Source organism: Penaeus chinensis, chromosome 13 (genome assembly GCF_019202785.1).
Source record: "Penaeus chinensis breed Huanghai No. 1 chromosome 13, ASM1920278v2, whole genome shotgun sequence".
Taxonomy (NCBI): domain Eukaryota; kingdom Metazoa; phylum Arthropoda; class Malacostraca; order Decapoda; family Penaeidae; genus Penaeus; species Penaeus chinensis.
Window position 1 is genome coordinate 17,284,595 of NC_061831.1, and position 12,500 is coordinate 17,297,094.

The following is a 12,500-nucleotide window of genomic DNA, read 5'->3' on the forward strand; positions in this document are numbered from 1 at the left end:
TACATATACATACATCTATATACATATATATATATATTTATATACATTTATATATACATTTATATATATACATTGATATATATATATACATTTATATACATATATACATATACATTCATATAAATATATATACACACTGATACACATATACATTTATATACATATACATTTATATACATATACATTTATATGCATGTATATACACTGATATACATATTCATGTTTATACAAATATATACATATGCATTCATATACATATATATACAAATATATACATGTACATTCATATACATATATATACATATATATACATTCATATACATATATATACATATATATACATTCATATACATATATATACATTCATATACATATATATACATTCATATACCTATATGTATACATTCATATACCTATATATATATATATATATATATATATTCATTTATATAAATCTATATACATATACATTTACATACATATAGTTTATATACATATTTATATACATATACAATTATATACACATGCATTTATATACCTATACATTTAAATACATATACACTTATATACATAAATATACATATATATATACATACATATACATATATAATACATGTACATTGAGATACATACATATATATATATATATATATTATAATACATATAAATATATAATGCATATGCATTTATATAATACATATATATTTACATAATCTATATACATTTATATAATACATATACATTTATATAATTCATATATATACATATCTAAATATATACACATGTATGCATATAAATATATATATACATATATCTATATCTAAACATATATACATTTATATCTATACCTATAAGAGAGAGAGGGAGAGGGAGAGGGAGAGGGAGAGGGAGTGGGAGAGGGAGAGGGAGTGGGAGAGGGAGAGGGAGAGGGAGTGGGAGAGGGAGAGGGAGTGGGAGAGGGAGTGGGAGAGGGAGTGGGAGAGGGAGAGGGAGAGGGAGAGGGAGAGGGAGTGGGAGTGGGAGAGGGAGAGGGAGTGGGAGTGGGAGTGGGAGTGGGAGTGGGAGAGGGAGAGGGAGAGGGAGTGGGAGAGGGAGTGGGAGTGGGGGAGGGAGAGAGTGGGAGTGGGAGAGGGAGGGAGAGAGTGGGAGTGGGAGAGGGAGGGAGGGAGGGAGAGAGAGAGAGAGAGAGAGAGAGAGAGAGAGAGAGAGAGGGAGGGAGAGGAAGAGAGAGAGGGAGAGGGAGTGGGAGTGGGAGAGGGAGTGGGAGTGGTAGAGGGAGAGGGAGAGGGAGAGGGAGAGGGAGAGAGTGGGAGTGGGAGAGGGAGAGGGAGAGAGTGGGAGTGGGAGTGGGAGTGGGAGTGGGAGAGGGAGAGGGAGTGGGAGAGGGAGAGGGAGAGGGAGAGGGAGAGAGGGAGTGGGAGTGGGGGAGGGAGAGAGGGAGTGGGAGTGGGGGAGGGAGAGAGTGGGAGTGGGAGAGGGAGGGAGGGGGAGAGAGAGAGAGAGAGAGAGAGAGAGAGAGAGAGAGAGAGAGAGAGAGAGAGAGAGGGAGAGAGTGGGGGAGGGAGAGAGTGGGAGTGGGGGAGGGAGAGAGTGGGAGTGGGGGAGGGAGAGAGTGGGAGAGGGGGAGGGAGAGAGTGGGAGTGGGAGAGGGAGAGGGAGAGGGAGAGAGAGAGAGAGAGAGAGAGAGAGAGAGAGAGAGAGAGAGAGAGCCAGGGGGGGAGTGGGAGTGGGAGTGGGAGTGGGAGTGGGAGTGGGAGTGGGAGTGGGAGAGGGAGAGGGAGATAGGGAGAGGGAGAGGGAGAGGGAGAGGGAGAGAGGGAGAGGGAGTGGGAGAGGGAGAGGGAGAGGGAGAGGGAGAGGGAGAGGGAGAGTGGGAGTGAGAGAGGGAGAGGGAGAGGGAGAGAGGGAGAGAGGAAGAGGGATTGGGAGAGGGAGAGGGAGAGGGAGTGGGAGTGGGAGTGGGAGAGGGAGAGGGAGAGGGAGAGGGAGAGGGAGAGGGAGAGGGAGTGGGAGTGGGAGTGGGAGAGGGAGAGGGACTGGTAGAGGGAAAGGGAGTGGGAGAGGGAGTGGGAGTGGGAGTGGGAGTGGGAGAGGGAGAGGGAGAGGGAGTGGGAGTGGGAGTGGGAGTGGGAGTGGGAGTGGGAGTGGGAGTGGGAGTGGGAGTGGGAGAGGGAGAGGGAGAGGGAGAGATTACACACACATACATGTCTGTCTCTCTATCTTTCTCTCTTTCTCTCTTTCTCTTACTCAATACTTTCATCTCATTTATAAAAAGGCAAAGTTCTTTTTCAAAAACGTCACTTAAAAGCATTTTATTATCACATCAAATGTGTCATAAGAATCCAGTAAAATATTATTTTTCTCATTATACATCAGGAAGTTAATCCCTTGCTTCCACAATATTATGTTAGGGTACTAAGATTGTGCTTATGTGTTACTAACTTTTGTTATTGAATATATATTATAATTTGTTGTCATAATGATGGAAGTTCTACATTTTCATTCAAATTTCGCACCTGATGATGTGTAAAGCCCCTTTAATTCATGATAAACTGAACTTGTTGAGTGATTTGCAATGGGCCCAGACGAAGTATTTCCGCGGCCTCCGAGGATCGGCAAAGGCCATCTTTATTTACATTGGCCATATTTTTGTTATTTCTGTTACCATGCCTTCTAAATGTGTTGCTCTTACACATTAATTAACTTCACCAAAGAAAAGTCAAATTTGCACACTTCTGAAGGCATATATGATGCTGATATGAGGGGAGGAGTGTTGCCGTGATGAGCATTACGAGAGGTTTCGGAGACGTAATTACGACCTCGGAAGTGTTTTGAAAACATGCTCGTTGCTCTAATTGCGATGTAAACAAACCTCATACGATCTCGTATATACGTTAGTAAATCTGGCCCCAGGTTCTGAGGATTCTAAGTCCTTCCACCCCTACAAAAATGGAGACTGAAAGAAGAACCAATTTTTAAACATTTACAAATATTCACGCATACTTACAATATGTATCAGTTCGGAGCCAAATGGCTGATTATAATATAACGACGACCACCGACCATGGCTTTCGAAGCAGGGAAACGGGTCGTCCCGGTAAACCAAATGGTTCGCTAACGCAAACAAGCACGTCCGCATTCTCAAAATTAATATGAAAAAGAGGATCACCAAATCCTGTACAGAACCCCCAACCCATTTTGAATTAAAATCATATAATTTTAAGTGAAATTTGGGTTTCACTTACATTTCCAGGAGATGTATACAATCAGTGTCATACTGAACGTCGTCCAAGTGTGTCTGCACCAGCATTGCCTTTGTTTTGAGTGGGGAGCGAGTGACCAACGCTTAAGACCACTACTGTTTTTCAAGCGCCTGATGTATGTTAATGGTTGTTGATCAATCTGCATACAGAATAACACCAGAACTTTTTAATAGTTTAGATGATAACTAATGCTTCTCGCTCTATTACAACATAATGACTTTCTGAGTCTTTGAGCCTTCTGCGCGCGTAGGCCATTGGCACGAGAACATAGTCCACTTCCTGCAACAGCACTGCCCCAAGACCCGTGTCATTGGCGTCCGATAGAAATTCTTTTCGTAGTCCGTCAGAGTTAAAATGGGTGCATTTCTTAATAAATCTTTTAACATGTCGATTCTTTTACAAAGATCAGGGGTTAAATTCAGCTTATTAGGAGTAAATTCCATGTAAACTCCGTAGCTGTTTCTTCTTTTCTGGCACCGGCATATTCTTAGTAGCATTAACTTTATCTGGAAGGGTACTCAAGGCCTCTTCACCAAGATTAAACCCAAGATACATAATACTAGGGAGAGTTGCGAAACACATGCCAGGCCCAACAATTAACCCGTGCTCAGCAGTCTTTCCAGGTGATTCCTTAAATGGAACTAAGTGATCATTAAATGATGAACTATGCAACATTAAATTATCGAAGTAGTAGTTTCATTTGTAATAATCAAATGAAACTAGCACGCGCCGTGCGTAAACCGAATGAAAGTCCATACATATGAGTTGCAAAAGAGGTGTACGGGTTTACCTTTTCCGATAACGGAATTTAGTATTACCCATTACTAAGATCTAACTCAGTAAAATATACGCCTTAAAATAACCTAACGCCTTATCCATCGTTTGCCTTGGCCCCGCGTCGAAAACACGTCGTTCAAAGCTCTAACATCTACGCAAAAGAGCCACGGATGATCTGCCTGTTTCACTAGTAATGGATGAGCAATAGGGAGATGTCGATGGTTCGATAACGCCTAAAGTTATCGTTCAATCTACTTCCTCATCAAAGCTTTTCGGAGATGATGGGGAACGGGATATGGCTTAGTATGACCAGGGACAATTGTCATCAAATCTATGTTAGGTATGACAGTACCAGTTACACATGGCTTGTCTGAATACACGTCAGAGTATTTAGCAAGCACCGTCATTCGCGTTTTCCTAGGAAGTTGAAAGGTCATTTACGACGCATACCTGGCATACTTGCTGAGAAGAAACATCATGACGTCTTACATATTTTTAGAGCATATTGATGTGATGCAACTTTACCTTTGAATGAACCTTTTCTTCGTAATATTACGCCGTTCTCGTGCTTCCTCACTACCAAATAAGGTCTCTTCCAGTGCATAGCTAACTTGAAATTATGGTAATAAAACAAGCACTTTGTCGCCTTCGTTTAATTTGGCTTTTATATATCTTGCCAAATGCGTGTGCATGGGATGAAGCCATTTGGGCGGATTCTGCTAATCGTGACACAGATCAAGGACGTACTGATAAGTCCTTTTAGTCTCGTCATTGATGTCATCTCTGGTCCATGAATCATGAAGAACGGACAGTGGACCTCGCACTTTGCGACCGCATAAAACTCAAATAGGCTAAGTTTGAAAGCATCTTTAGGAACCTCGCGGTACGCAAACAGGACAGACGGAATGTAAGTTAAGTAAATATTTTCCACCCTGGCTATCTGCTCAGGCGTGGCCAATCGTGATTACAGTTTTACATATATTTGATATAGTACAGTATTCCGTGACTACTGTAAAATATAAATCATACATCATACAAAAAATATTACGTTGATATGATTTTGCCAGTGTTTACATAACATTGTTCTTTATTTACGGCAGCTTTACATAGTAAATTTAGGATATAGTACGGCTATATCTTCCAATGTATCAGATGAAATTAAATATTCACATAGTTCTTTATATGGCTGTATCACATCACATTCCGAAATATAGTGCTCAAGCGTTCGCTTGTTTTCTTCATTACAAAGTGTACATCTTGATTCATTTGCACTTCTTGCGCCGTGCACTTGCCAGTACATTCTGGCAATAACCACGTCAAATTGTCTGGTTTGACTTCGGTGCCACCCATAGGAAGGCTTGCTATCTCTGTACTAATCGTAGTGCCTTATGGTACAGCTTTCAGGCCTTTGAGTGTTTGTCAGATCTACTAGTTCCTCCATATGAGAACTTTTCAATATATATATATATATATATATATATATATATATATATATGCAAGAGGCATTCCAGGATCTATGTTCACAGTATATTTGCCATAGGCTTCCTTCGCCGATTTGCCTACGTGGTCGTATGTTGAAATTGCGGTCATTTGGATAAGTTACGGTGCGCTTAATGCAATTCACAATTTCCTCATCGCCAGTTGCTTGAAAGAATTTAGTGTCCGAAGAGCACCTTGAGAGTCACAGAAAACTACCAAAGAGCCCCGAGACATTAAGAATTCCGTTACAAGGAGTATACCTGTCAACTCCGTTTGTGTAGAGCTGGCCCAATTTTTGCACTCTCATATTAACTTGATGTTGTAGTAAGCCATTTTTGTATACTGCACAAGCACAACCAGCTTTGTATCCAGACTGTACAAATCCGTTAGCGTAAAACTCAGATACATCATCGCCTGTAGATTCTATGTTCCTTTATGGTTGCTAACGCAATTTGTTTTAACACGCAGTTATGTACTTATATGACATGAAAGGTGCACGATCAGTGTTGAATGTTTCCAGGGTGGAATGGATCGATATTTTGATATTTTACTAATTGGGACATTAAGCTTATAATGTTCATGGAAATTTTGTGTGTCAGAGGGCGCGTGTGTGATTAGTTACGTCTGCTTGCGTGATTTTATGTTGCAGCTGTTTTAGGAAATCTGTATGATACACGGGTTCTCTCAAAACTTTGACTCCAAATATCATGGAAATATATATTATTCTATCAGAAATATATGGTAAGTTTAGTTCTGATCTCATGTTCACTATCCTTGCTGTTCTCGGGGCGCCGAGGATAATCCTTATGGCTTCATTTTGCACTACCTCCAAGCTATTTATTTCTGATGCATTACACTGCAACAAGTGCAGTGCATGGAAGTCTACAACTGACTTTATACAAGCCAAGTAAAACAGTCTAGCGGGCTTAACACTAACATCATGTTCTCTTCCGACAAGAACTTATAACGGTTTCAATCTCTCCCAGAGTTAGCATCATTTGCGTTCACCCTGTACCTGAGTGTTCAAAATCATCCTTTCTAGAACACATGAGGTTAGTGAAATTGGGCGGTATTTATCAGTGTTTGGTTTCGGTATAGGGATGATTAGACTGCGCGTGACAAATTTAACCTGTACAGGTGCAAAAAGGGATTACCAGGTATCTGAGCTATAAGGCGGAGGATACTATAGGTAATTCAATCCTCACCTGGGGCGGACGTTTTCCTTATTCAGTTCCCACCCAGTAATCTCAGCAAAGTTTGAAGAGTCGGTATTAGAACATCCAATCTCAGTAGCAAATTTACGTGCAATTTTAGACTAAGATGATTTTGAATATTTGTGGGAAGTGAGTTAAATTTGCACGCCAGCCCAAATATCTGTTTGTGCAAGAGGACTATGGAACTGCGGGTGTTAGTCGGCTTACCTGAGAGTCGATTTTTTTTCCAGACCTCAGGCATTGAGGTGTTATTGTTAATGGTTTGTAGGACATGTTTTTAATTCCCGTAGATTTTTGTTAGCCTTAAAAAACTGAATAAGGTTGTCACGGGTATTGTCCTGCTTGTAATGAAAAAGCTCCTGAACTCGCTTTTGTTCCCTTAATAGTGTAGGTCACCGACCCACTTAGGTTGTTTGGAGCGTTGTGAGTTGTTGCTCTTTAAGGTTTTCTTTGGACAGACCCAGGTGTTGTAGTAATCAGTGACCACTTGTCCATGGATAATTTATGGGGGCGTTCTCCGTAGAGTTTCTTAAGCACTGACTTTAATTTTTAATCGCTCTAGAGTTCCGTTACAGCATGCATGGTATAGGCTTGTAAATGATGCTTGTATGGATGGAAGTCTGTTTATCTCCACCATTAAATCGAATTTGAAAGTATTTCTTTCGAAAAAGTACTTAGCAAAGCCTCTGCAATAGTGATGGTATCTATATTTTGCTTCGGGGGGATCTAGTTGCCATGTCAGTAATTGTCAGTATATACTTATGGCCTCTGCTAGACAAAGATGTTATCGGCCCCACAAGATCAATTGGAACCCTGGCCAGAAAAACTCGTTCTTTGTATGACGACACACGGTTGGAAAAGTCCGGCCCACTCCGAGGTAGTCGTTCAGTGACCATTTTCCCTTGCCTCGTATTGAGCGATTTTCTATCTGTGATGGACTAACAGCCAGAATCAAGGAGCTATTGTACAGGCTTATACATTTCCTCATATGTGCCACTATTGTTGGGAGAGAGGTCAGAGTAGACCACATTGATGACCCTCTGAGAGGACTTGCTTTTGCCAGGCATTAAGTCGAGACGAGAGGGGCGTGACGCACACACAAATGTCTTGTTTAGGTAATCATTGTTGGTGGTTCTCAGCTCACTTCACATCTACGATAGACTCACGTACTACCGCATCTAGATCTGATTTACCCAAAATGATGCAAATCTCACACAAATTCACAAACACCCATACACAAAAATACATACACACAAACACACTCAAATGCACACACATACATACACACACACGCACATACACACACACACTCACACGCACACTATCTACCTATCTATCTCTCTCTATGTATACTCACATATATGTTTATAAATATTTACACGCACAAGAACAAATACACACACACATACACGAACAAATACACACAAACACACATACACGAAAAAATACACACACACACACGAGCAAATACACACACACAAACACACAGAGGGTATCTGATGGCCTCCCGATAACAGCGCCAATTGAAAAGCTTCTCCTTCAGAAAAACTCGATTAATGCATTAGATGGGACTCGCCCGTTCATTTATTTCGGGTCATGCCCAGAGCCCCTCGCTGGTTCATGGTCCTTCATGAGAGCTACGGGTAATATGATTACGAAATTTCAAGGATGCGGTTCAAAGTAAACAAATGTTTTTCTTCTCTAAATTGCGTGGACATTAAGGGGAGGTAATGCGTCATGTTGAAGGTGCATTTATCTTCGTTCTCTTTCTCTCTCTTTCTCTCTCTCTCTCTCGCTCTCTTTCTCTCTCTCTCTCTCTCTCTCTCTCTCTTTCTCTCTCTCTCTCTCTCTCTCTCTCTCTTTCTCTCTCTATCTCTCTCTCTCTCTATATATATATATATACATATTTATCTATTTATTTATTTCTCTCTCTCTCTCTTTCTCTCTCTCTCTCTCTCTCTCTCTCTCTCTCTCTCTCTCTCTCTCTCTCTATTTATCTATTTATTTTTCTGTGTGTGTGCGTGTGTGTGCGCGCGCCTAATATTACCTTGTTTTAGGCTACATTCAGAATAATGTCGAAGAAATAATAATATGCAAATAAGAAAGCACGAAACATACATATGAAAAACTAAGCCATGATACTGACCCATCCTAAATTTCTCTTCATTACAACCGTTTTACTGACAATAAAAATACTGATGTCATGTTTACTTGACACCCACTTCTCACAGCTCTAACACTCATTTTTTTTAATCCCATGAAAAAATAGTTGTCTGGCAACCCCGCCTACTCTTTGGAAAGCCTGCCACTTCCGATTTTTTTTCTTTCTTTTATAAATCTGAAGGTAAATGGAGATGCGCTTTTGTTTTATTGTAGTATTAACAGTTTGTCACGAACAAGACTTTTTTTTTTTTTTTTTTTTTTTTTTTTTTTTTTTTTTGCTTCATACATGCCTTAACTATTTGGATTTGCTGTAAACCGAATTTCAAACTCTCACAAAGAAAGAAAATAAGAAAAAAAAAATTGGCTTCTTTTGAAAATCGAAAGATGAAATAGATTAAGTATCTTTTTATATGGCCGTTTATTGAATGAAGAAAAAGGGATTTGACTTTTTATTTCTTTTTATATAATGGCACATGCACATAGAACAATGAGTACTTTTTGCCATTTGATTAAAAATAGTGATAATAATGAAGGTACTGAAAATTATATTGATCATGTAACAGTAATAATGATTATAATGATGATAATAATAACAATGATAATGATAATTGTAATAACAACAATAATGATAACAGTAATAATAAAAAAATATAATAATAATAATAGTAGTAGTAGTAATTACAGTAATAATAATGATAATGATAATAGTAATAATAATAATAATGATAATAATAACAATGAAAATTATAAGGATAATGGTAATAATAATTACTGTAATAATAATGATAATGATAATAATTATAATAATATCAATATTAAAAATGATCATGATAATAATAACGATAATAATAATATTATTTGTATTACTATTAATATAAATAACAACAAAAATACTGATGATAGTAACAACAACAACAATAGAAATAACAAAAATAATAACTAGTGGTCGAAATATGAAAGGAAACTTAAACACAGTCTCGATGTTTGTCCTTCTGCCCATATTAGAGTCAGTCCGAGTTTATATATATGATTATATAGACCTTAGTTACTCTCAGTGGTGTGGATATTCAGTATTATGCGGTGATTTCACATTCTAAAATAATTAATTTTCAAGAGACGGGCATAAAGGTGAATTAAAAAGTTTGTTTGTCTTTGCCGTCGCGCCATCGGATCAGATTTCGTTAATCTTTTAAGCATTATGATGAAAAATGGCCTTCTTGGGATTATTCGTGTGCTTGCTTATTATTACTATCATCACATCATCATTGTTATTAATACTATTATTTTCATTGTTATTATTTTCATCATCATCATTATTATTATTATTACTATTACTATTATTACCATTACTATTTACTATTATCATTATCATTGCTATTTTTCTTATCATTATATTGTTATGCTTATTATTATCATTATCATTATTATCCTTATTATTGTCATTATTATTATTATTATAATCACTATTATCATCATCATTGCTATTGCTATTATTATCATTATTAATTTTATTATGATTATCAGCATCATCATTCTTATTATCATTATTAATTTTATTATGATTATCAGCATCATCATTCTTATTATCATTATTATTATCTATATTGTTATTAACCTAGCCTTTGGGTGGGCAAGCCAGCCTAAGTCAGTCCCAAGCCCGGGTAAATAGAGAGGGTTGGCGTCATAATAATAATGGTGATAATCGTTATCATTACTATTATCATTATTATTATTCCTATTTTTCTATTCTCATTATTATTATTAGTCATTACCATTACCATCATTATTATAAACATAATAAATATCATTGTTTTCATTATTGTCATTATTTTTATTGTTATCACTATTATTATCATTATCATTCTGATTCTTAGTATTAGTATTAATAGCAGCATCATTATCATTATTATTATTATTGTTATTGTTGTTCTCGTTGTTCTTTTTTTCCATTATTATATAGTCATTATTATTATTAGTTTTAGTACTATTATCATTAATAGGGGGAGGGGGTGTAAGACGGACCCATGAGGAGAGATGTAACCTCAGATATTGGCCGATAGATGTCCTTCACGTCCTTGGGCACGTAAAATGGGTTTGCACCGATCTGGGTAGATGCAGCTTTCCATTTTGATTGAATGGTTTCAGCACTTACTGTCCTACACGAAGCCATCAAAAGATGATCCAGTGTTGTTGATTATGGATGGACATATGTTAAAATGGGGGTCATAATATGACCCATACGAGAAATCTTGATGTGATTAATCTTGCCAGGGACAATCATGTAGTCACCGAATGCAACCATTGGACGTTTCTTTCATGAAACCATTAAATGCTTATCAGGCAGATGGACGTCTACAAACTAAGTGAATTGTTTTAAAGGCCTGTTTACAAGCTGTTGTTCCACACACAGCCAACATTGGCTTTAAAAAAAAGGAATTTGCCCACTGAATCGCCGAACATTTGGTGAAGCTGACTTTTTACATAGCCGGTGAGAAAGAACCTGACTTGGATGGAGAGGCTGAGTCAGAAAACCCGAGTGTTGTGGCTGGGTTGGAATGTCAAACGTGGCTCGCATCCTGTTCAAGCTAGGTAGTTCCTCACAAGACATAATTCCCTTGCCAAACTGTACGAAAGAAGGTAGCCTGGTTTTGACAGCATCCCCATATAAGACCGAGTTAAAGTAAAAAAAATATATATCACAAGAAGAAGAAATCGGAGCACGGATGCGCCAAACGAGGGCATAGAAGAGAAACTATCAACTGCAGCATCAAAAGACGACCTAGCAACAGCATGACACAACAGAAAAAACAAACAAAGCAAGCTGGGCTGTCTTGTACTCATGACAATGCCGGTGGCGATGAAGATGGAGACGCAACTCTTTGTTTTTATTGCAATGATACGTTTGGTAATTCCGCGAAGGGTGGGTTCGTTGTACCATTTGCAAGAGACGGGCACATGAGCAATGTGCAGGAATACAGGATAATGAGAAAGATTTTTCGTGCGCTTTTTGCCAGTAAGGATATATTATTCGTGCTAAGGTTGAGGCGTAAGATGGACTCATAGGGTACACCTTACCTTGCCATTTATATTTTTGGGGCAGTAAATCTACTAATTTATGAAATCTCTGATTTCAGTCTGTTCCTCCAAAAACCGCAAGCAGGGTATGGACATTAAAGCTAACACGCCAAAGCACCGTCATAACCTCTGAAACCCAAAAATCTATAAATGTGGTTTCTAGACTCGATCTTTTCAAGTAGTCTGTCTTACCCCAACTTCCCCTACCATTAGCATCATTATTTTACTACTGTTATCATCATTATTACTACGATCATTATTACTATTGCTATTATTTTCTCATTATTATCACTATCACTATTATCATTGTTTTATTTTTTAATCATTATCATTATCATCATTGTTATTACAATTATGCTTCCCGTTAATTCCCTTGCTACCTTATTCCAATGACTAGCATGAATACAATTGCTACCATATACACTGGCTGAGAGAGGGTTTTGTTTCAGTGAGTCCAGATATCCAAGGGAATTGAACTGGCAGAGTATGGTGATGACTATGGTGGTGGAGGTAATAGTGGCGGTGGTAG

General features: G+C 38.3%; 1 protein-coding gene across 3 annotated transcripts in view; it reads right to left on the minus strand.

Annotated features, from left to right (window-relative positions):
- LOC125031730 (equilibrative nucleobase transporter 1-like) overlaps nucleotides 1-12,500 on the minus strand; it is a 26,593-nt gene that overhangs the window by 12,102 nt on the left and 1,991 nt on the right. Inside the window, exon 1 of one of the 3 annotated variants that reach the window (XM_047622657.1) lies at nucleotides 3,246-3,647. The exons of 1 other annotated variant lie outside the window; for it this stretch is intronic. In XM_047622657.1, the coding sequence (XP_047478613.1) occupies nucleotides 3,246-3,310 (65 nt within the window). In that variant the 5' untranslated portion in view covers nucleotides 3,311-3,647. Of the gene's footprint in view, nucleotides 1-3,007; nucleotides 3,127-3,245; nucleotides 3,648-12,500 lie in introns of those variants that run through there. One more of the 3 variants, XM_047622659.1, reaches the window with a different exon arrangement.